General features: G+C 36.6%; 1 protein-coding gene across 2 annotated transcripts in view; it reads right to left on the bottom strand.

Annotated features, from left to right (window-relative positions):
- Positions 1-22,440, bottom strand: part of Amph (amphiphysin) — a 213,050-nt gene that overhangs the window by 94,801 nt on the left and 95,809 nt on the right. For both annotated transcript variants that reach the window (XM_027939668.2, XM_027939671.2), the window contains exon 2: positions 20,429-20,509. In XM_027939668.2, coding sequence (XP_027795469.1) covers positions 20,429-20,509 — 81 coding nt within the window. The remainder of the gene's footprint in view (positions 1-20,428; positions 20,510-22,440) is intronic.

Consider the following 22,440-nt stretch of genomic DNA (forward strand, 5'->3'; position numbering starts at 1 on the left):
TTCAAGCATAGTGACATTATTTTTATGAAATCTGTGTAAAGTTCAGGTAAGGTTGTCTGTATTTGAGTAAAGCTCCTGCTATTTTTGCAGATCTGTAAACTCAGTATAGCAGAGAAAAGCTTAGGGTTAGTTCATGTGGTGGCACACATGAATTTCAACCAAAATAGTTCTATTTAAAATATAAAATCAGAAATCACCAAATTTCTACACAACAAACTCACTTTCTAGTAGACCAATGTGGTTTAATATCAAAACTCTAAGTGTCCCTCAACTTGCTGAGCATTCAGAAATCTACTGTGAAAGCAAACTGCCATAATTTAGAGGAACAAAAAACAAATCATGGTGGATTTCTAAGACAGCAAAGTATGGTGTAAAACTTACTAGTCTAGGATGAGAACACACTGCTGATAAACACAGATAAAACATAAAAGATGGATGAAGATAAATAAAGAGAAACTCTTATTGAAAGCCATTGATAAAATGAAAAAGATGAAAAGGATACAGAGAACGAACACTTGGAATCCTCAGTACAACCAAGAAAAAAAATTTAGAAAGAAAGAGGTGTCTTTCCCCTACTGAGTATCCAAGATATGCAGGTATGGTGTCCGGTTCTGATTACACCCCCTCCCCACTTATCAGAAGTTTTACTTTTTCCAGGTTCAATTGCCAGTAGTACCATGGTCCCATAATTAGAAATTCCAAAAAAAATTCACAAATTTTAAATTATGTGCCTTTCTCAGTAGCATGATAAAATCTCATGCTGTCCTGTCTATCTTGCCCAGGCACACAAATCATCCCATTGTCCAGTGTATCTGCTCTGTACATACTACCCACCCATTCGTCACTTAGTAAGTATCTCATATATTGTATCAATTGTCACTGTTTTGCAGTCCTTTTGTTCAAGTAACCCCTATTTTGTTTATAAATGGCCTCAAAGCACAAGCAAAGTAATGCAACTGGGATATGCCAAAGAGAAACCAAAAAAAATGCTTCAAGAGGAAAGTAAAAGTTATCTTCTTAAGAGGAAAATCATATGCTGAGGTTTTAAGCTATTGTTGTCAATTTCCTGCTGTACCTAATTTATAAAATTAAACTTATCCTAAGTGTGTATATATTTAAGAAAAAACAGAACTCATTGGGTTCAGTACTATCTGTGGTTTCAGGCATCCATTGGGGGTTTTGAAATGCATCCCAGATTACTGTAAGTGAAATACTGAAAGCAAATCAGATTTGGAAGATTTTACTATTGTCAATCTATACTGCGTCTCCCTACCAGATCTGTTTTGGGAATAAGATTATACTTCCTATCTCAGCAACATCAGACTAGGTTGTAGGGATTCCCGACCCAAGACATAAGGGTAAAAATGACATGTTCTATTTCCAAGCTGAAGCCATAAGATTCATCACACGGTCTTGCCATTTCTTTTCCCTCTACCATGAATCCTGAATTGATTCAGACAGGGACTGCTTCTCTGACCTGAATTCCCAAGAAAGGGATTTGGTGCAGCACAGCTGCTGTTCACATTTTCATATGTGAGAATAAGCACCTACGAGGAAAGCCACTGAGATGTTTTGACCACAGCATAAGTTAGCCTCAACTGCTTGATGAAATGAGTCACTACCAGTAGCAGAAATGCCAACATGTTAGGCTGAAATCTAACAACAATGAAAAGTCCCAGCAGATTTGATGAGCAGAAAAGCAATAAAGGCACTTACAGAAAGAAACATGACAGAAAAGAAACCAAGCTAGAAAGATTCAGAACCAAGTGGATGGTTCGACAATGAAATCCCAAAAGATGCAAAGAGAAGAAATGGTACTCAGAGAGAGAAGCCAGGGTTCAGAATCACCTTTCTCATCAGATAGCACATAATCTATCTTAAATTAGACATGAGATTTCCCCAGACAAATCCAGACCCAAACCAATCTAAAGCCTAAAATCCTAAAAGGTAAAATTAGGAAAGTGTAAATCTCTTAAGGCCACATTTCTCAAACTGGGTAAATGTACAACCTGGGGAAGCTCTATGGTTTTTCTGGAATACATAGAGCCACAAAATAAACTTACATCTCTCTGTCACATGAAGGTAGTGAGGTGGAGATGAGCAAACTGGAATAGAAACCCTGATTTTGCAGCCATTGAGACACGTGCTATGAAGAAGAAGAAAAACTGCACACATGAGAGGCAGAACTTCGCAGACATCTCCAGCTTTCTGTCTGCTCTGCTCTTCAAGAGTCCTAGCATGGAAAAATTTAAGAGGCACTAAAGTAAAATAAAGCTCACTTCCCACCCAGAAGGATGCTTTTATCCTCAAAAAGGCACACAAGACCCACCATGAAAACATGACTATGAGTCACTAGGCTTGTTCAGAGTATCGGGAACCAGCAAAAGAGTAGCAGGGAATGACATTCATTTCCCAAATATTCAAGGAACAAAGTATGTCAAACCAAGCCCACAATTAAATTGCTGCCTTTTCTTTCAAAACAAGAAACAAAACAAAATAATTCAGACTCTAATCCACATACTGAATTTACCTCACCAAAGAGAAACAATACTTTTTTGGAAAGTGTAAAAACAATAGATTTACATATATATTCTAAGTGGAAGAAAAAGCTCAAGTACATAATAATGACTTAAATAGATGAGTTCAATTTAAGCAGATAAACTAGAGGCTAATTTGAATGACTTGCTTCTTTTGCATTTTTTACATTAAAATCTTTAATTTTCCCCATGAGCATTAACGTCACATAACCATGTTGAATTTCACCTAAAATTCTACCTGAATCAAAAAGGCAAAAAGCTCTGAAGATAAAGTCTCCACTTATAATATATTACAACCTTGTTTCGTCTGCACAAAACCTGAGGCACAACAAAATTTCCCTAACTTCATGTGAACCACAGATGTCATAAATTAACACATTTCTTATATGTATGTCTATATCATTTGATACTCATCAATAGCATATGCCAGGATGTGTAGCATGAATTGGCTATGTGATCTAAGGAGAACTGTATAATATCTCTAAACCCTAATTGTTTCTTTGTAATCTGAAACAAATCAATACCTTCCTAGCCCCCTCTGACATCTCCTAACTGTTCTATAATATTCTGTCCTATGGCTTTTGTTCCCTTCCTTCTCTTTGTCCTTGAATCACGTTATACAGGCCTGGAAAATAAGGCAATAAATACTTGATACCTGTTCAACAGGCAATAGCTTCGTGAATTCCTTATTAAAATATGGTAAATGTAATAATTACTGACATCTTTATAAGTAACTTTTGCCATAAAAGGGAAAAGAAAGAGGAGGAACAAAATCTCATACATAGAAAACTTTTTCATTGAACTACCTCTCTAACTCAGAAACTAACTGTGAGCTAGCATTTAGAAAAATGCTCAGGTGGAAAGCCAGCAGTATGAACAGATGCATGAAACCTGGATCTGAGAAGACAGTCACAAAGGTGTGACTTCACAAAGCTGAATCCTGTCATCTCATCTGTGACTCTAAATCCATACATGTTCCCATCATTACATTATAATTTTTGGCCTTTGCTGACATTTTTCTCTTGAAAATAGCTTAAATAACACATAAAAATTAAAATTGGTTCATTTTTTCAGTTCAGACAAGCTAACTCAGTCATGAAATTAATGTTAATGTACTTATCATTTCTGTAGCTTAGAAGAAAATTAGATTATCAAGGAGATGAGATTTAATGAGGACATAATCAGCACCTTGACTAACAGATGACTAATTAGGCAGAACATCCAAAAACACTTATGATCAAAGACGAAAGGTTTCTGAGCACTGCAGACACTCTTGGTGTGCTAGGAAATGGCGCCCTCCGTGTGACAAGTTCATGTGCTGTTAAATTGGAAGAAGATGCAGGAATTTCAAAGGAAAAAGCATTGAAGTGTCTGAAATTTACTTTTCCATTTCCTCACTTTAAGCTCTTTGTAGTAACAAGAGCTGTCATTAGGAACACAGCACTGATTTCATAAAACAATTTCTATGACTTTTTCAGATGCCTTTTCATAGATATTAATACAGAAGATGTGAGAATAAATAGGGATGGATATTTGAAATCTTGGCATTGGACCTGGGGGATAGACATCACAGAGAACATCTCAGCATCCACAGTTGTATCCAAAATTTGTGGCCCAATTTCCAGCTGCTCTTGTCATCAATTCCAAGAATACCTATGATCTGAAGACCAAAGTAAACATATGTTCTATCTTTCAACAAAACAAAATAAGAAAGCTAGCTAATAGTCACTAGTACAATTTCTCCATTCATTTCCTACAGGCAAACTAACTTGTATACCAATCTGTACTCAGATGTTTTGGAAAAGTTAATCCTTAGTGTGTGCAATATGATAGAACTGTCTAGTTAGCATTATCACAGCAGGCAGGCTGAATACATCTGAAAGACATGCTCTACTGCAACTGAGTTTATGACCCTTGAGAAGCCAGCTTTTCTCCTGTGTGTGTGTACGTGTGTGTGTGTGTGTACGTGTGTGTGTGTATACATGCATGGGTGGGTGGGTGGGTAGGTGTGTATAGCAATGACTTATAAGGTGCACTGAAGCATTATTTAAATATCTTTCGACCTTTACCTTAATGCCTAAAACAAAGAATTGAATTTATCAGGGAGGGGTGGCTGATTCGGAAATCACCCAACCACAACTCTACCAATTGTTCTGTATGTTCCTTTCTATGGGTCTGAATGCCAGCTATATCTATAGTATTCTCTCATGAGCAAATTGGGCAGGATGTGAAAACACTAGAAAAACAATTGGTGTTTTCAATTTAGAGGGATACATGAATGAGAGAGAAGGAAGTGCTTATCTGTCATACTCCAGTCACTTAAAACACCTAAAATGTTCCTGAAGCTGCCATTCACAATGCCTGCATTAGCTTGTTAGGGCTGATATAACAAAATACCACATACTGGGGAGTTTAAATAGCAGAAAACTACTGTCTCACAGGTCTGGATACTGAAAGTACAAAAGCAAGGTTTGGCAGGTTTGGGTTCTTGAAGCCCTCTCCCCTTTGCTTACAGATGTCCACCTTCTTGCTATGTCCTCACACAGCTGTGAATGTGTGTGTGTGTGTGTGTGTGTGTGTTTTCTTGGTGTCTCTGCCTCTTCTTATAGGAACACCAGTCTTATCAGATTAGGGCTCACCCATATGACATCATTTAACCCTAATCATTTCTTTAAAGACCCTATCTCAAAATATAGTCCCATTCCAAGGTACTGGGGGTTGCACTTCAACATATGAATTGTGGGAAACACTAATAAGTCTATGACTGACCAATGTCCTCAATGGAACCCTTTAACATGGAAACATACTCACAAAGCATAACACTCAGTGAGTAGTCACTTTGTTCCAGGGACCATCTCAAGTGTCACAATTCAACTGTTTCATAATAACTTGATGAGGTTGGTACCATTTTGCAAATAAGAAAACTGAAGTACCAAGGCTGAGAACTTGCTCAAAGTTACACAACTACTAGATGGCAAATCAGCATTTGATTCCAAGTATTCTTAGTTATTTAAGCCTTATTTCTGCCTCAAGAATACATAAGGTCAGCCTTGGCTCACCACTTTAGTGCTCTAGGCTGTGAAGACATGGGTGTTGATGATGATAAGGGATGAGGCTGTGCAAGAAGAGTCAACTGTTGACATGAGGACAGTTTAACTAAAGGTATCATTCTCCATGTTCTCACATACAGTCTTCATCTATAAATAAATATACCAAAATTGTTCACTTGTTTTTATCAAAAGCTCACGATTCCACAGAATTTATTGCATAGTGATAAAGTCTGTGGGTGCTAGAATCACACACTGCCTGGCTTTAAAATATGAGCTGCCTCTCTGACTGTACAATCGTAGGGAAGCTACTTAGCCTCTGTAATTCTCATCTGTAAATAAGGGTGACCACAGGACTCACTTCCTTGCGAACAACATGAAGATTGAGGGAGACGCTCCAGGTAAAGTGATCAACAGAACACTTGGCACCCTGCAGAACTACCCTGCAGTCCATACATGTTATATGTCGCTGTTATTGCTCTACACAGTACTTTTTAAATGATCAGCTGTGCTATCAGTAGATGTTTCATAAATGTTTGATTGAACCAAGTTTTGCTACATTTCATAATACAAGAATATCAGGAATATCTTCATGAGAAATATAAAAAAAAAACTCCCCAAAACAAGACCCTTGGGAGTTTGTAATGATTCCTTATTTTTCATTTGTACTTCTAGGTATCAAACACACAGTCAAGTTTCTCAGAGAGTTTTTTATAGTCTTCAATATTACAGTAATAGAGGATCCCAGAGTACACAGAAACAATTATACAGATGTATAATAACCACTTAACAAACGATATGGAGAAAAATCATGTTAATATGATAAATTGCTGCCTAAGGAAATTCAAACACATGATTCCAGTAGTCAAAAGAATAATCAAGCTTATTTCAAAAATGACAATTTTTATGACATGTACTCAGTTTTCTCATATGTAAAAACGAATTATAATTATGGATCACTGTGAGAATCAAGCAAATAGTACCCCAAACACACTATAAATACCAAAGTACTACTTGAGGAAAAGAATTATAATAAATATGCTTTATCACTACTTTTGTCTAAGGCAATGCGGTGGGGCTTTGATATTTGAAAAATTTTAAAGCTTCTTGGAAGATTCTTATAAATAATCAGGTGTGTGATATGCAATTAAGGAAACCATTATGTTTACTGTGTCTTTATAACCTCAGGCTCATATCTAGGTCCTAACATCACAGGTGATTCTTTACAGGCACAAGTCAAATAAAGAACTCAAGAATATGTACTTTTAAAAGGCCTCCAGGTGATGGTTATTGGAAATCTCTAGTAAATTTTTTCACTGAGTCCAGCACTTAATGAACACTTAGTGTGTTGATGGAAACTCTAGTACATAGCTCTAGAATAAGATTGTTTAAAAAAGATACTTGTCTGGCTCCAGGTTTCATTCAGCCACCATAAGACATGACTGCCAATGTGCTTACTTCATTGAGATTTCTACTCCAGTGACAAAGTCAACCACAGGTTTTACAGCATGGCTTACAAAAGAGAATCACAGTAGATGTAAACCAATAAAACAGATGCAAATCTTAGAACCAACTGCAGCTCATTTACGCAGATATTCACAGTCATTTCAGATAGTCTCCCCAGGCCTAAATAAAAGATATGCCTAATTCTCTGCATCCCATTACCAGAATGGTACAGCCAGTCTGAGGATTGTTTAGAAGGAGCCTCAAAAATTGAAAATGAGCCTTCCTCATAAGAATAGTGGGAGATACTTGGAATTGGTCTCTAAATGAATGCTGAGGAATGGGAATCTAAGCCTTCTGAGTCTGCATCATTAATTAATATTGAAAAGTGAAAAACAACTAAAAGTAGGTAAAAAAATAGGATTGAAACCTTCAGAGAAATACTATGAAGAGCCTCCTTTAGAAGTGATTTTTTTTAAATTGGGAACAGACTCCATAGGAATCAGCACAGTGATGTTTGAAACATCTGTAGTTTGGGTCAATTTTTAGTTTGGCTTAAAGCTTTTGATTTATATAGGCCAAAACTGAAGACAGAATCTTGCTGATGAATAGAACAAATAAAAGTAGTTAATAGATAGACATGTTCCCCAATAAATGTGTCAAGTTTTTGCTTTCTTTCTTCCATCTGGCACCATGGACATCCCTAACATTTATAAGAAGTAGGCAGACTCATTTTACATGAGCAAAGACAAGAGACTTAATAAATGTGTTGGATATTAAATAGAGAGATCATAGAGGGATGCAGAAAAGGTTCACAAGCAAGGACCAACACATGCTTTTGACACCTATACTATCTGCTCGCTTCCAATGAAGTCAATTGCATTAACAATCATAGTGAGTTTTAATTAGAAAGAAAAAAACATTAAATCAAGATTATAAAGAAAAAATACATGTTTCCCACAAAAACAATATTTAAAAAAGAGAGTGACAATCTTAATTCAGTGTTTAATGGACAATTTTCATTGTTATTTTGGCCATATAGTGACTATTTATATAAATACATTAAACTAAGACACTCATAATGACTACTAAGTGAACTACTTTATATGGTGAGGTCCTTTGGAGTAACATCTAGTAAACACCCATCTAGCCTGGGAGTCTATCTGGAAATGGGATTATGAGACGGTATAGAAATAATATTTTTTTCTAAGAATACTAATTTGGGTGAGGGAATACTCAAGCATTAAAGGTAGATGAAGAAATTAGGACATCAAATTATATCATAATGTTAATAGTACTGTGATATCATGTAAAGTCTATTTCTTTTGTCTACCATTTTAATTGCTGCAAAAGTAAAAGGATTTCTGTACACTTACAACACAAAGTTGACAAAGAGGAATTGCATTTGAATTGTTCATTACTTCTATCCAATGCCCTGTACAATTCCATGCCTGATAGGCACTCAATAATTAGGTGATGGGTCAGTCAAAAAGGCTTTTGAAAGACACTTATCCATAGAGAAGTTATCCCTGCCTTTTAGCTGCTAGCTAGTAGCAGCATTGTGCTCCTCCAGCTGTGTACTATACCCAACCTCCACCTGTCTACTCAAGAATACAGATCACCTGATCTCCCCTTTCACTGGTGAATCATCACATTTTCTTTTCGGACTAAATGATAATGAGTCCCGTTAGTATATAATTGACATCTTTAAAATATGTACTCTGGACCCTACTTCCTCTGCCAACTGAAGTCTTATTTCTTTGCTCTCCTCTGAAGCAAAACTTGAAACCCATTGTCCACAAGCCTCCTGATATCATGTACCTTGCTCTATTTATTTCCCACTTACTTGTTTTTCCACACTCTTGCCATATTCTACAAAACAATATAATCTACTTATATACTGTATACTTATTTTCTTGGAATACAAGATCCAAAATGGCAATGATCTTTGTCTGTCTTGTTCACTGATGATTCTCAGTGGCCTATATCAGTTCCTGGAATATAGAAGACAGTCAGTCATTGCGTGGCAAGTGTATACCTTCAATAATTGTATTAGTTTGTTCTATATCGGCCTCCATGTATTACAACCTATTAAACAACCTCAAAATATTTTTAAAGTTGATTTTAAAATAAAACACTTTAAATGTTATGAAATTTTTGTATGCTTTTGGTTTTTCAATATTATAAAACTCCCACATAAATAAGAATAAAGAGCTCCCCTAGGTGAAATTTACTTCCAGAGATGCAGCTGTTTATACTGATTTTCTCTGTGATTTTTGAGCTTAAACTTTAATAGGAACCCTTTATAAATTCAGACAACAAATTACAAAATTCTCTCAAAAACAATTATCAGATATTAATTAAATATAGTAATGCTTTTGATAAAAGGCTCTTTCTTTCAGAAAAGATAAAACTTGCTCTAGAATATAATACATCAGGAAAAAACTAAAACTTCTACAAAATGGAGAGCTTAACTGGGATTCAAGGATAAGAAAAATTATTTTGCATAATTAAAATTATTTACTATATTGTTTGTAAAAACATGAAAACTGTGAAGATTGAAAATACTATATGTGCCATCAGATCTTTATGGAGCATCATAACTACCAGGGCAGCTTCAGAACCTAGGGTAGAATAATGCCCAGGCCATGTCAGAAATACCTCCTTGGATATCCTACTGAGAAAAAAATTATAATAAAAGAAGTAAAATAAGCTACAACAAAGAGGGGCTTCAATATTGAACAAGTAAGGAGGCATATAGCATGCAAATTAGAGGGTAAATCCAAAGCATATTTGTGACAAGGAGGCAACTCAAAATTAGCTGTATTAAGCATCTCACAGGTGCTAATATTCATGGAGTTTACTTAAAATGATTAAAACAGGATGTCTTTCTTTATGTAATAATCTGATGAGGACACAGGTACGAATCAAATAACTGTCACATATGAAAACTGGACTACAAATAATGAACTAGTGAAATAAATAGAGGAAGAGAGACTCCTGACAAAGGGGGCTAGAAATCCAAAAGGTGGACTGTATCTTGAGTTGACCTTAAAGAAGGTGCACTTAGATATGAACATGGCAGATGAGATAAGGGCAATCATAAGGGAGCAGGTGCAGAGAGGGAAGTGGGAAAGAGCTTGGAAGCAAGCAGTGTAGTCTTAAATGACTCCATCAGACACTGACCACCAACTATTCACTGCATCAACTTCCTTTCTGCCTTTAATTACAACAGAGCATCTTGATTCAGATAAGTCTCCTTAATGTGATCCCTCAAGAGAAAAGATATTTGCTTGGCTGGTCGGCTGCTGAGCTCTGCCAAGTACTAAAAGAGGAAGTACGATCACATCCCTGGGTATGGACAAAGAAAGGTTTAATGCACTTAATGTGAAAGGAAGCCCAAAGCAAATTGCACCTAGAAATAATTTCATTTTTTTTATAGAGCAGGGGAGTAAATAAAGAAAAAGAGCAAGCAAGTAGAATTTGTCCCATGTCATGTAAATAAATTTTTTTTTCTTAATTGATTTTATTCCTTAAATACATGACAGCAGAATGCATTACAATTCTTATTATACATATAGAGCACAATTTTTCATATCTCTGGTTGTATATAAAGTATGTTCACACCAATTCATGTCTTCATATATGTACTTTGGATAATGATGTCCATCACATTCCACCTTCATTGCTAACCCCCTGCCCCCTCCCTTCCCCTCCCACCCCCTGCCCTATCTAGAGTTCATTTATTCCTCCCATGCTCCCCTCCCTATCCCACAATAAGTCAGTCACCTTATATCAGAGAAAACATTCAGTATTTGTTTTTTGGAATTGGCTAACTCCATTTAGCATTATCCTCTTCAACTTCATCCATTTACCTGCAAATGCCATGATTTTTATTCTCTTTTATTGCTGAGTAATCTTCCATTGTATATATATGCCACATTTTTAAAATCCATTCATCTACTGAAGGACATCTAGGTTGGCTACACAGTTTAGCTATTGTGAATTATGCTGCTATAAACACTGATGTGACTGTGTCCCTGTAGTATGCTATTTTTAAGACCTTTGGGTATAGACCGAGGAGAAGAATAGCTGGGTCAAATGGTGGTTCCATTTCCAGATTTCCAAGGAGTCTCCATACTGCTTTCCATACTGGCTGCACCAATTTGCAGTCCCACCAGCAATGTATGAGTGTGCCTTTTTCCCCACATCCTCACCAACACTTATTGTTGTTTGTCTTCATAACAGCTGCCATTCTGATTGGAGTAAGATGATATCTTACCATAGTTTTGATTTGCATTTCTCTAATTGCTGGAGATGATGAACATTTTTTCATATATTTGTTGATTGATTGTATATCCTCTTCTGAGAAGTTTCTGTGCATGTCCTTGGCCCATTTATTGATTGGGTTATTTGGTTTTTTGGTGCTTAGCTTTTTGAGTTCTTTTTATACCCTAGAGATTAGTGCTCTATCTGATGTGTGTGTGTGGGGTGGGTAAAGATTTGCTCCCAAAATGTAGGCTCTCTATTCATCTCACAGATTGTTTCTTTTACTGAGAAGAAAGTTTTTAGTTTGAGTCCATCCCATTTATTGATTCTTGGTTTTAGTTCTTGTGCTATAGGAGTTTTATTAAGGAAGTTGGGGCCTAATCCCACATGATGAAGATTAGGGCCTACTTTTTCTTCTGATAGATGCAGAGTCTCTGGTTTAATTCCTAGGTCCTTGATCCACTTTGAGTTGCGTTTTGTGCATGGTGAGAGATAGGGGTTTAATTTTGTTTTGTTGCATATGGATTTCCCAGCACAATTTGTTGAAGAGGCTATCTTTTCTCCAATACATGTTTTTGGTGCCTTTGTCTAATATGAGATAATTGTAACTTTGTGGGTTAGTCTCTGTGTCCTCTATTCTATACCATTGGTCTACCAGTCTGTTTTGGTGTCAGTACTGTGCTGTTTGGTTACTATTGCTCTGTAGTATAGTTTAAGGTCTAGTATAGTGATGCCACCTGCTTCCCTCTTCCTGCTAAGGACTGCTTTGGCTATTCTGGGTCTCTTATTTTTCCAGATGAATTTCATGATTGCTTTTTCTATTTCTATGAGGAATGCCATTGGGAAATTGATTGGAATTGATTAATAAGCAAATATTCTTAATGGAATAATAACGTATGGGCACTACCACAGACAAGAAGTCAGATTTTCCTGTGTCAAAATAAATATGTGGACTCAGACATAATTTTATCAATTGCAAAATTTATTGCTGGAGAGATTTTTGGAGAAGTACAGATTTGGCAGAACATGTATCAGTTCTTACTTTAATATACTTCATTAAAGGAAAAGAAATTCTATCACCCACCCTATTTCACGCTGCTCTCTTTGTCCATAGACTACTCATTATTTGTGGTATATTTCACATGAGGCCATAGCTTTCCATAGAAAGATTTCCTTACACATTCTTTGCTAAAATATCACCAGAATACTGTTCCCTGGTTTTCCATGTCCATCAACAACCTTCATGGGTCTTCCTCCTGCATCCAAACATTTTCCTTTCCCTTCCTTTAACACCTTTCCCATTACATAAAGAACATAAATGTAAACCTTATCTAATTAATACTCATAGTTTTCTGTTGAGTATACCTACCAACAGGCAATAAACTGAACATGAGGGCCACTTCACCCATTATACACTTAACAGCATACTGTTTATTGAATGTGATGGCTGCTGGTAAGTAGCATTGTAAATATTTTGATCACTGTGATTTTAAAGAGCCCTGTTATATCTGTATAAACATTACTTAAACTTATTATTTTTTCACCCTCCTCATCCCCGAACAAATTATATTTCTTTTCTCAAATATATGACCTGGAACAATGTCCGTTTTAGTTAAAAGTACTAAAAATAGACAATAGAAAGATGCTCTATAATAACAAACCTGTAATTTGTACCAGAGCTGCTCTGGCAGGAATGAACCCTCTTCCCAGTGCTGAGAATACTACTGATTTCCGTCAGTGGCCACTGTAGAACAGGGATAATTGGAGTCCAAGCTGTGAAATTAACTGCTATACTTCTTATAAGAATTTCCCGATAAAGCAGAGGGGAAACTAGTTACAAAAGATCTGCTTGGGATCTCTAGGATCACTGCACAAGGTAAAGACAATACAAATCTCAGATGAGATCTCATACTTCAAAAAACAAGAAAAATGTTTAATCCTTCAAGGGCAAATGCAAACACACCATACATCTTTAACTGATAGCTGTCATGCCAGCAAAGTCTAAAAGGCAGATTGCCCCCTAAGTTCACTAACTATATTAACTACTTACTACCTTTATTTTAAGACATTAATAATGCTTATCAATTGTTATAAGTATATATGTAATAATGCTCACATGTTTCATATAGAACAGCCCCTGGATCAATTTCATCCCACAGACATGGATTTTTTTTTATAATCCTCATTATAAAATTGAATTAGGTAACAATATTTAATAACGATATTTCCACTGACACAGAGCCAGATTTATTGGAAGTAGGGGGAAAGCTCTCTGAGGCACAGAAGTGAGGGGAGACCAGTAAGCAAAGGGGACTGTCAGCTGGGGCACTGAGTGAATGTGGATTCTTGGCCAGCAGTCCTCAGGAGTGGAGGGAGGAGACAGCACAGTGGATATGAGTCAGTCACAGCTAGAAGCAGGGGAAACTCTCCACTGGAGTAACACAGCAGATGGGGAGATGGCTCACATGGTCAGAAGACTGGTTACATAAACTGGTAAATACACCGTTAAATACATATATCAAAAGCAATGGAAACCAACTTTCTTACTCTGAAAGAAGGAGATGTGAATATAGGAAGGGGGTCAATTAAAATAAAGCAGGAGATACTGAATGGCAACTTGAGGTGTCATGGTTTCAGACAGAATTAGGAAGTGTTCCCTCCTCTTTCCCAAAATAGTATGTGTAAAATTGGTATTAATTTTTAAATGTGAGCATTTTCCAGTGAAACCATCTAAGTCTGGAGAACTCTTTTTCAGGTTTTAGATTACAAATCATTTATAGGACTATTACAGGACTATTCAGATTGTCTATTTCATCTTTCAAGCTTTGTTACTTGGTGGTTGTAGAGCTATTGGTCTTTTGTGGTTGTAAAGAGTGTAAAGTACAAGTTGATGGTATTATTTCATTATTAACCTTTAAATGGCTGAGGATCTAAAGTGATACCTTTGTTTTACTTCTAATACTGGTAATCTGTATCCTTTAGTTATTGTCAGTCTTGCCTACAAGTTTCTCTATTTTGGTTGTTGTTTTTGTTGCATTTTTCTCTCTCATTTTCCTGTTTTTAGAGCTATTGATTTTTGCCCTTATATTTTTATTTCCTTCATTTTTCCTGTTTGGTTAAGTTTACTTTGCACTTCTTTTTATGTTTCTTGAGGCCGAGACCACATAATTGGTATAAGACCTTCCCTGTTTCTGATGCACATATTTAATGCAACCAAATTTTCCTCTGTTCTGGCTTTAACTGCTTGTAAAAAATATGTTTTAATTTTCAAGGCCATATATTTGGTGCACTTACCTAGTTCCCCAAATAAACAGGATCCTACTTCTAGATTTCTAATATTTTCTATATTCTCCCCCTATTAAACCATAGGATGTAGAAAGAGTCTCATTAAACCCAGTGAGGTGTCATTGGGTCATCATTCAAATTGACAAGGCATCCAGCTTCCAGCATGACAAGCAGGGGAGGAAGAGAACTCTGATACTGTACCCCAAATCACACCTATTAAAGATCAGATGCTCTTAGTGGATTTGATCTATATATATTGTGAATAATCCACAGCATGACCACCAACCAAATCCTTATGCATATTTTGTCTTAAAGGTACTAAAAATAGATGTCAAACATAGAATTTTCAAGTACCAATCAGGAAAAAACTTGAAAAATTTGTATGAGTTAGTGCAATGAATGCACTGAGTCCTTGGTGTATTTTCCCAGGACCAGTATCATGGGCATCACGTGAGAACTTGTCAGACACACAGATTCTCAGGGCTCACCCCAGACCTACTGAATTAGGAACTCTGGGAGAGGAGCAGGAATGTGTCCTGCACCGGATGTGCTTTCAGGATGATTCTGAGCCAATTCCAGTCTGATAAACACTGCTCTGGTGGACACAAAATCCAATCTCTGAGCTTGAAACTTAGAACCCAAGTTTAGTAACCTGACAGGAAGATCTGCAGGCTGAGTGAGGTTCTTCATGCTGTCATTTAAAATTAGACCATTATTCAAAACAGACCTGATGGAGCCACATAAAAGGTGAATGTATCAACCTATTCGCATCCTGGTTATCTGTCATTTTTAAAAAGTGTTTGAAGGCATTTGCTAAGTATTTGCAAATTGCAAACATATGCACAGAATACGTATAATTTACCATAAATTAAAAAAACTATCATAAGTTAATGTACTATGGTAGTATACTATTTATTTACATGCTCTTAAAAATCTTTTATTCTGAAGGTTTTAAAAATTTTAATCATAAATATATGGTTCTAAATAACTCTCATAAAACTCTCTCCAAAAATAACACAGTATGCATCTCTTTGATCCCCGATATAAAAATATACTCTAGGAACGCACTCAAAATTATAATTATTGCTGTTAGTCAATTTTAGAAACGATTTGTTAAACTTCCATGAAAAGCACTGGGTCCTATGAAGATAAGAAAATGAAAACAACAAGACAAGCTGCCTGTCCCAGGAGGATCAACTCAGAGTAAGGAGAAGATCTGACCCAGCCTTCAATCACTGTAGCAGCCTAATAACTTTAGTCACTGGTTCTGAATTCTCACAGGTTGAGAGGATGCCAAGGTCACAACATTTCCTAGTTTGTATAGGTTGAGCATTCCTATTCCAAACATCCAAAATCTGCAATGCTCTGAAATCTGAAACTTTTTGAGTAATGATATAATACTCAAAAATTTTTTAAATTTAGGTGCATTTTGGATTTTGGATTAAATTTTCAGATTAATGATGCTCAAATGGTAATGTATAATTAATACCACAAAATCCAAAAATCTCTGAAAGATGGTCCCAAACATTTTGGATAAGGAACACTCAACTTGTAAGAAACCAAAGTCAGGCCATTGCTTAGGAGGGGGCACAGAGAGAAACAGTAGGACAATACTAATCTACTGTTTCAAAAATGAAATGGAAAGCTACTGATACAGGAAAAGGAGAATCAAGTCCTGATCTTAGGCCCAGTCTGAATTAGGGTGCTCACATCCACACCGACTATGATGCGATCCAATATTTGGTTATCTGAGCCCAGGCAGTCCATGATGTATTTTGTTATTGTAATTAGCACACCTGCCAAAACCGTGGCATCTTCCTGGGCAAGTTCATTGACAGGAAGGAAAGAGAAGCCAACAGCCTTCCTTCCCTTGTAAAACCTTTTCCCTGTTCACTAACAAATCATTGGCAGGCAGCAAGATGCACTGACAGTAGCTGGTGTTCACACAAATCAAATTTGCTACTTATCAGCAGCTCTGATAAGAGGTAAAATGGAATAAAAATGCCTCTGGGGAGGAAGCACTAAAATCAGATTTGTTTTCTTCCTTGTGGATTTTTATAATCCATGCTTTCCATAGCTCTCATCATGGAAAATTTTGAATTCTTTATAGAGGAGTTCACTCTGCTTTCCTTTGTTAAACCCTCCCTTTCCCCCTGCCTCACTCTCCTAATTAATTGTTTACAATATCTGGGCCACAAAATCTATGACAATGCAAGTCCAATGGACCACCAGGGTGGTCTGTGCAGACTCTTCACCCACCCTCTCACTCTCACACAAGCCATCTTTTAGAAAAACAGGTCTGGGATCAGAAAGAAAGTTTAAGGTTAGAATTTAAAAAAAAAAGGCAAGCTCCTCATCAGAGTTGAAATATAGGCCTTTCTGCCACCTTCATTACCAACATAAGCATGCAAGCAATATGCCAGAAATTGCAAGGTCCCTTATGATTTTATAAAAGGGAATTTAAAAGCAAGATCACCAAGTCCCAAAATGTTTGAATACTTTCTAAAACATTCTGGAATGGTTTACTTTTAATTAAACACTAGTGGACTGTGGTCAGATGACTATAATATAATGCACAAACTCAAATATGCTTCAATTCATACTGGTAATAGTATCTTTTGAGATTTAGAAAAAATAAATATTCATCAAATGTGGAATCTAAATTTCCTGCATTAGCTAATACCTTTAAAGTATAGATCCTTGAGATAATGCCATTGGTACTTTGGATAACGAGTCACCATATTAACATTTATGAATGGCATTAACACTAAGAATAATAGATGTTGTAGAGGTAATTACAATCTTGAAAGATCTTTCTTCCTAAGTTCATGTTGTACATAAGCACCACACTTTTTCAGCATAGGCAACAGATGTAAATTGGTCACGAAAACATATTGCAGGTAAAATTTTTTTCTCTTCATAAAAAATAAAAATTTCAGGCTTCAGCTATATTTCTCAACGTTTGTTTCCACTGAAAATTAATAAATCCCTCTCCTCTCCTTCCACCTTCTTCCTTTCCTTTCTCCTTCTCTTCTTCTAACATATAAATGTAACACACGCTCTCTCTTCACTCCTCTACAATGACTATAAACTTACCCTCTGATTAACAACAACAACAACAACAATTAAAAACCACCAAAATCAGGATGTAGAAATGTAAGATATTTTTCATGCAAAAATATCTTCCAAGTGAACCAAAGGGGGCCATGAGTCTTCTTGAGAAATAACACTTTTCACGTTTCCAGTTTATTTCCTTCACTCTTATAAAATAGAATTGCTTGTTTAAATTTCCCCAAATTTTTAATTTTTACCCAGGATTTAAAATCTGCTAAAATTCTTGAGAGAACTAAGGTATAGCTTCCAAGAGTGATTTTATGCAATTTGCCCCATAACATTTGAAAAATGTATATAGTGATAGGAATAGATGGTAGAATGGCCCTATAAAGCCACCCATGCTGCTCTCCTGGTGGCACAGATCATTTAACCAATATAACTGATGGTTTAATCAATCTAACTTTTCTCTAGTACTTTAGACAAAAACAATCCTTATCTGGTTCAGTCAGGAAAGTCAAAAATAGCAATAAAAATCCATTAAAATCAGAAAATTCAAACTGCTTCCTAGACATGAATGTATTACTGAACTGATATTTCCCAAGTTAGCCTTCTGGGATGTCAACTGCCTCAAAATGTCATTAAAATGACAAAGAAAAAAATGCTAGGGCAAAGAACTAATTAACTCCATAGGGATACATCAGACCTGAAGTCTAGGTTTCAAACAGTAGATTATCAATAATTAAGCAGGGAAAACTATAAACAGAGTCACTTCTTCAATATAAACCCAATCTTTTAAAGCAGACATTTGGGATTGCCCTGCAAAGCAATGGGGTATTAATTGACAGGTTTTCCTGCAGTCCAAGACAAAGATCTGTATGAGTGATACGGGGTGAGAGTTCACCAGAAGAGGGCAGAAATTGATGCACAGATGGTTCTCTATGGGAAGACTAGGAGACAACTAATTCTATGGGCCTACATCTAACATACCTCTAAGAATTCTCTTTTCCACCTCCATCAGTCCATAGGTGTCTATAATATTCAGTAATTTGGATGTGATCAATTGTTCCTGATCCTCTTTTTTCACAACTTTCCCCCTTTCTTTTCTAATTTTTAGATAGAATAATATCCCTACTCTGTTGAGTACTTACCTGCTGAGACATTCAGAAATGTGTTCTAGCAGATCTACATGGTCTACATGGTCCTACTGATCTACATGGTCCTACACCTGCTGGATTTTATAACACCTCTCAGTGAGGAAAAGAAATAGCATGAGTCCAGTGAGAAAAACAACAGAAACACTGATATATATAGGGAAGAAAGGAACCTCCAAGATCAGGGATTTTTATGCAGGAACAAAGGAGGCAAAATAAAAATTGATGATTTTTCCATTACTGTTGTCATCCAATGGCCATAATTTTCTTTGTGAACACTGGTAACTCCAATAATAGCAGGAAATTAGTCCATGTTCTTACATTGGCCCTCTGTCCCCATTTTCCAGAATCTATGGGCCCTGCCTTCTTCCTACCCTGCTTCTAGTATGAAACCTAAACCCCAGAAAGTTTCAAACATCAATCCAGATCAAACATCCCTCTAAAAAGTGATATATTAGCCAATTCTCAATTGACCAAGTATTATCAATCAAAACAGGTCATTTGAAAAGTAGTTTGTAGTTTTCCATATTCGTTAAACACACACCTGTCCATAAAAGGAGCAAACATCACACACACACACACACACACACACACACACACACAAAAAACACACACACACACAGTCTGAACCTTTGTTTTTCATTATCACCTCATCTAAGGAATCTTCTTAGACATTTTTCTTAGTTGTACACCCCATGAAATTTTAATAACATAGATGTACTATGTATTTATGTATCTAATGTATGCTTATCTATTTTAAGCATTAAAAGAGTGAGACCTTTGTTGGACCCACCAAGAACCAAGTTCCATCCATTGTGAGAAGTGTAGTCCCTCACAATAATGCATGATGTTGAAGCATGCAACAATTGAAATCATTTTGCCAGAAATATTTACTGCCTCTCTAATATTGGGTGGAATAGAAATGATCAAAACAACATCTTTCCTTTAGATCAGTCACTTGGGACGGAAGAGGTCCAGGATATCAAAATCTTTGTCTCCTGGTGTTCCAAGTCCCAAAACTCCCTTTCTGCAGTGCTTGCTCCCTTGTCTTCTACAAAAGAGTCTCCACAATGAACAAGTTAATTCCAATCCCATTGTTCTTTCTCTATTTCAATTTTTTTAAAAAATTTTAAATTGTATTAGTCCATCTTCCACTATCAATAAAACAAGACAACAGACTTGATGAGTTATAAAGAAGTTTATTTTGGCTCATGGTTCTGAAGGCACATGGTTGAGGGTCAACATCTGGAGATGGCCTCTTTGCTGACAGTCCTGAGGCAGAGCAAAGCTTCACATGGCAAGAGACAGGGAACGTGTGTGTGTGTGTGTGTGTGTGTGTGTGTGTGTGTGTGTGTCTGTCTGTCTGTCTTCTGGTCTCTGTCTCTTCTTTTTATAAAGGCCCTATGATGAAGACTTGGGACTCCACCCTGATGACCTTATCTAATCCTAATCACCTCCCAGAGATTCCCCCCCTAACACTATAGTAGGGCTGTTTCCACCCCCTAAACACCTCACTATGGAAATTAAATCTCAACACATGAACCTTGGTGGGCCCTAAGTCCTATCCAAACCATAGCATGTGCTAATATACATACACTGTTAAAACCATCTCCCACTCCAGAAATGAGATTAACGGACTCACCTCTTGCCGTTTGAAGTTCTGGACATACTCTTCAAACTGTTCGTCTTTTGTCTCATCAGCTTTCCCCAGCTTCTGGAGGACCTATTGTGAATAAAGCAAAATGTTTTGGTACAGTGATATTTTCAGAGGAAGCTGTGTTTTCAGTGAACAGGCTGAACAAAGCTGCTGCCTTGCTGTAAGGAGTCTGAGGAGAATCCTCCCTCAGCACTGTTAGTTTTCCTGTTCTGAAAGCATTTGGCTTGGTGACTTTGTAGTTGAACAGACATGGATTTTAATCACAGATCCACCACTCACAAGCTGTGTGATTTTGTACAATGGTCATGCTACATTGCATTTTTTTAAATTATATATCTGTTTCCTCCAGGAGGCTGCGCATGACTTAAAGAGAGAAGCAATGCCTTTCTTGTTTATTGGCCCAAAGCATCTGACACAAAGCTTAATACATAATATGTATTCAATTATTTGTTAATCAACGAAGCAAAGCTGTTTGACTGAAGTATTCTTCTATTTCCTAGGGATGGTATGAAGTTCTCCCCAGGTATATTCTGATGCTCCCCTCAATTCAATAAAATACTCGGTCATGGGACACACAGGCCCCATGCTAAACACTGGTCATCGAGAAATACAAAGACAAATAAGAAAGGCCCCAGCACTGACCCTAAAAAAAAAAATGTGTATGTAGTGGAATAGACAAGGCACATCCATAAATAAGAGATTAAAGATGATGTATTAATAGCCATATGAACAGTTGCATAGTGTTATTAGCAATCCATAGTCCTTGGAGTTGATGTCTTTAGGGAATGCTTTCTAGAAGTTATTTACATTGTGCTGAGAAATTTGACAGAGCTCTTTCCAGCCAAGGAAGTGGCCCAAGGGAAAATCACAGCAAAAAACATTACATATCATGAGACTGGGCATGAATAGTCCTGCTTGCCTAAAGCACAGGACAGGGTACCAGGAAAAGCAGAAAGTCTCTTGAGGACAGAGCAGAAGGATCCAGACCGTCATGATTGGGTTCACTGTTCAATCCTGAATATTCCCTCATCTTGTACCCAAAACATCAACTAACTCAAGAAAATAAAACTGTAAACATTGCCCCCATGGCATTAACTTTTAATGATAAAAAAAATAAATTTAAAAAATAAATAAATGAGCATTAAAATATATAATGATATAAACCACATCCTTGACTAGGTTTTGCAACATATTATGCTACTATTTCCCAAAATTGAACCCAGAGCCTTATGCGAACTGAGAAATATTGAAGTGGCCTTTTAAAGAAAGGACAGAATGAGAATGTCATCTAAAACTCGGAAAAGTCATCTAAAACTCAGGAAGTCATCTAAAACAGTGATCTCCAGTGGTTCTTCAGGGCTATGCTTACATGTAGTTTGCACTTTCAATTGGCTTCCACTGGACCATGCTGTTTCACAACTCCACAAGGATGGAAGTTGACTTGAAGAATTTGATCCAGCAGAAAGGCAAATATTTTCTATCCAGGGGACAAGATTCCAAAGGTGATGGTTTATGTCATTGACTAGTTTTGTATCTAACCTGGCAATCATATTCTAAAATTCCTTTATTAAATAGCCTGTAAGTAGCTCCTCAGTATGCTTTGAACAAGTTTAAACATCTTACTGGATACCGCATTAATTAATGAACTGAATAAAATCTTCAATCTAGTTTATATATTTTTTTCATATGCTAGTAGATTTTTATTCCAACTTGGGGAAGTCTACATTGGACCTACCATTTCAACTTCACTCTCATTAATAGGAAAAAGTTCTCCCTAAATGAAGTGACTCATTCAAGAACTTCAACTGTGAACATTTAATAAATCAAAGGTGGATCCTGGCCTTCTTTTTGGCTATAATCCCTCCACCTGGAAGCCAGCTGCTGCTTCAACTCTATGCTCACCAGGCCAGTCTCTTTTCCTAGAGGATGTCTAGGGCCATGCAAGGGTCTCCCTCTGCTTGCTGCCTCTTTAGGAAATTCATCTGCTTTGAATTGTG

This window comes from Marmota flaviventris, chromosome 1 (genome assembly GCF_047511675.1).
Source record: "Marmota flaviventris isolate mMarFla1 chromosome 1, mMarFla1.hap1, whole genome shotgun sequence".
In the NCBI taxonomy this organism is placed as follows: Eukaryota; Metazoa; Chordata; class Mammalia; order Rodentia; family Sciuridae; genus Marmota; species Marmota flaviventris.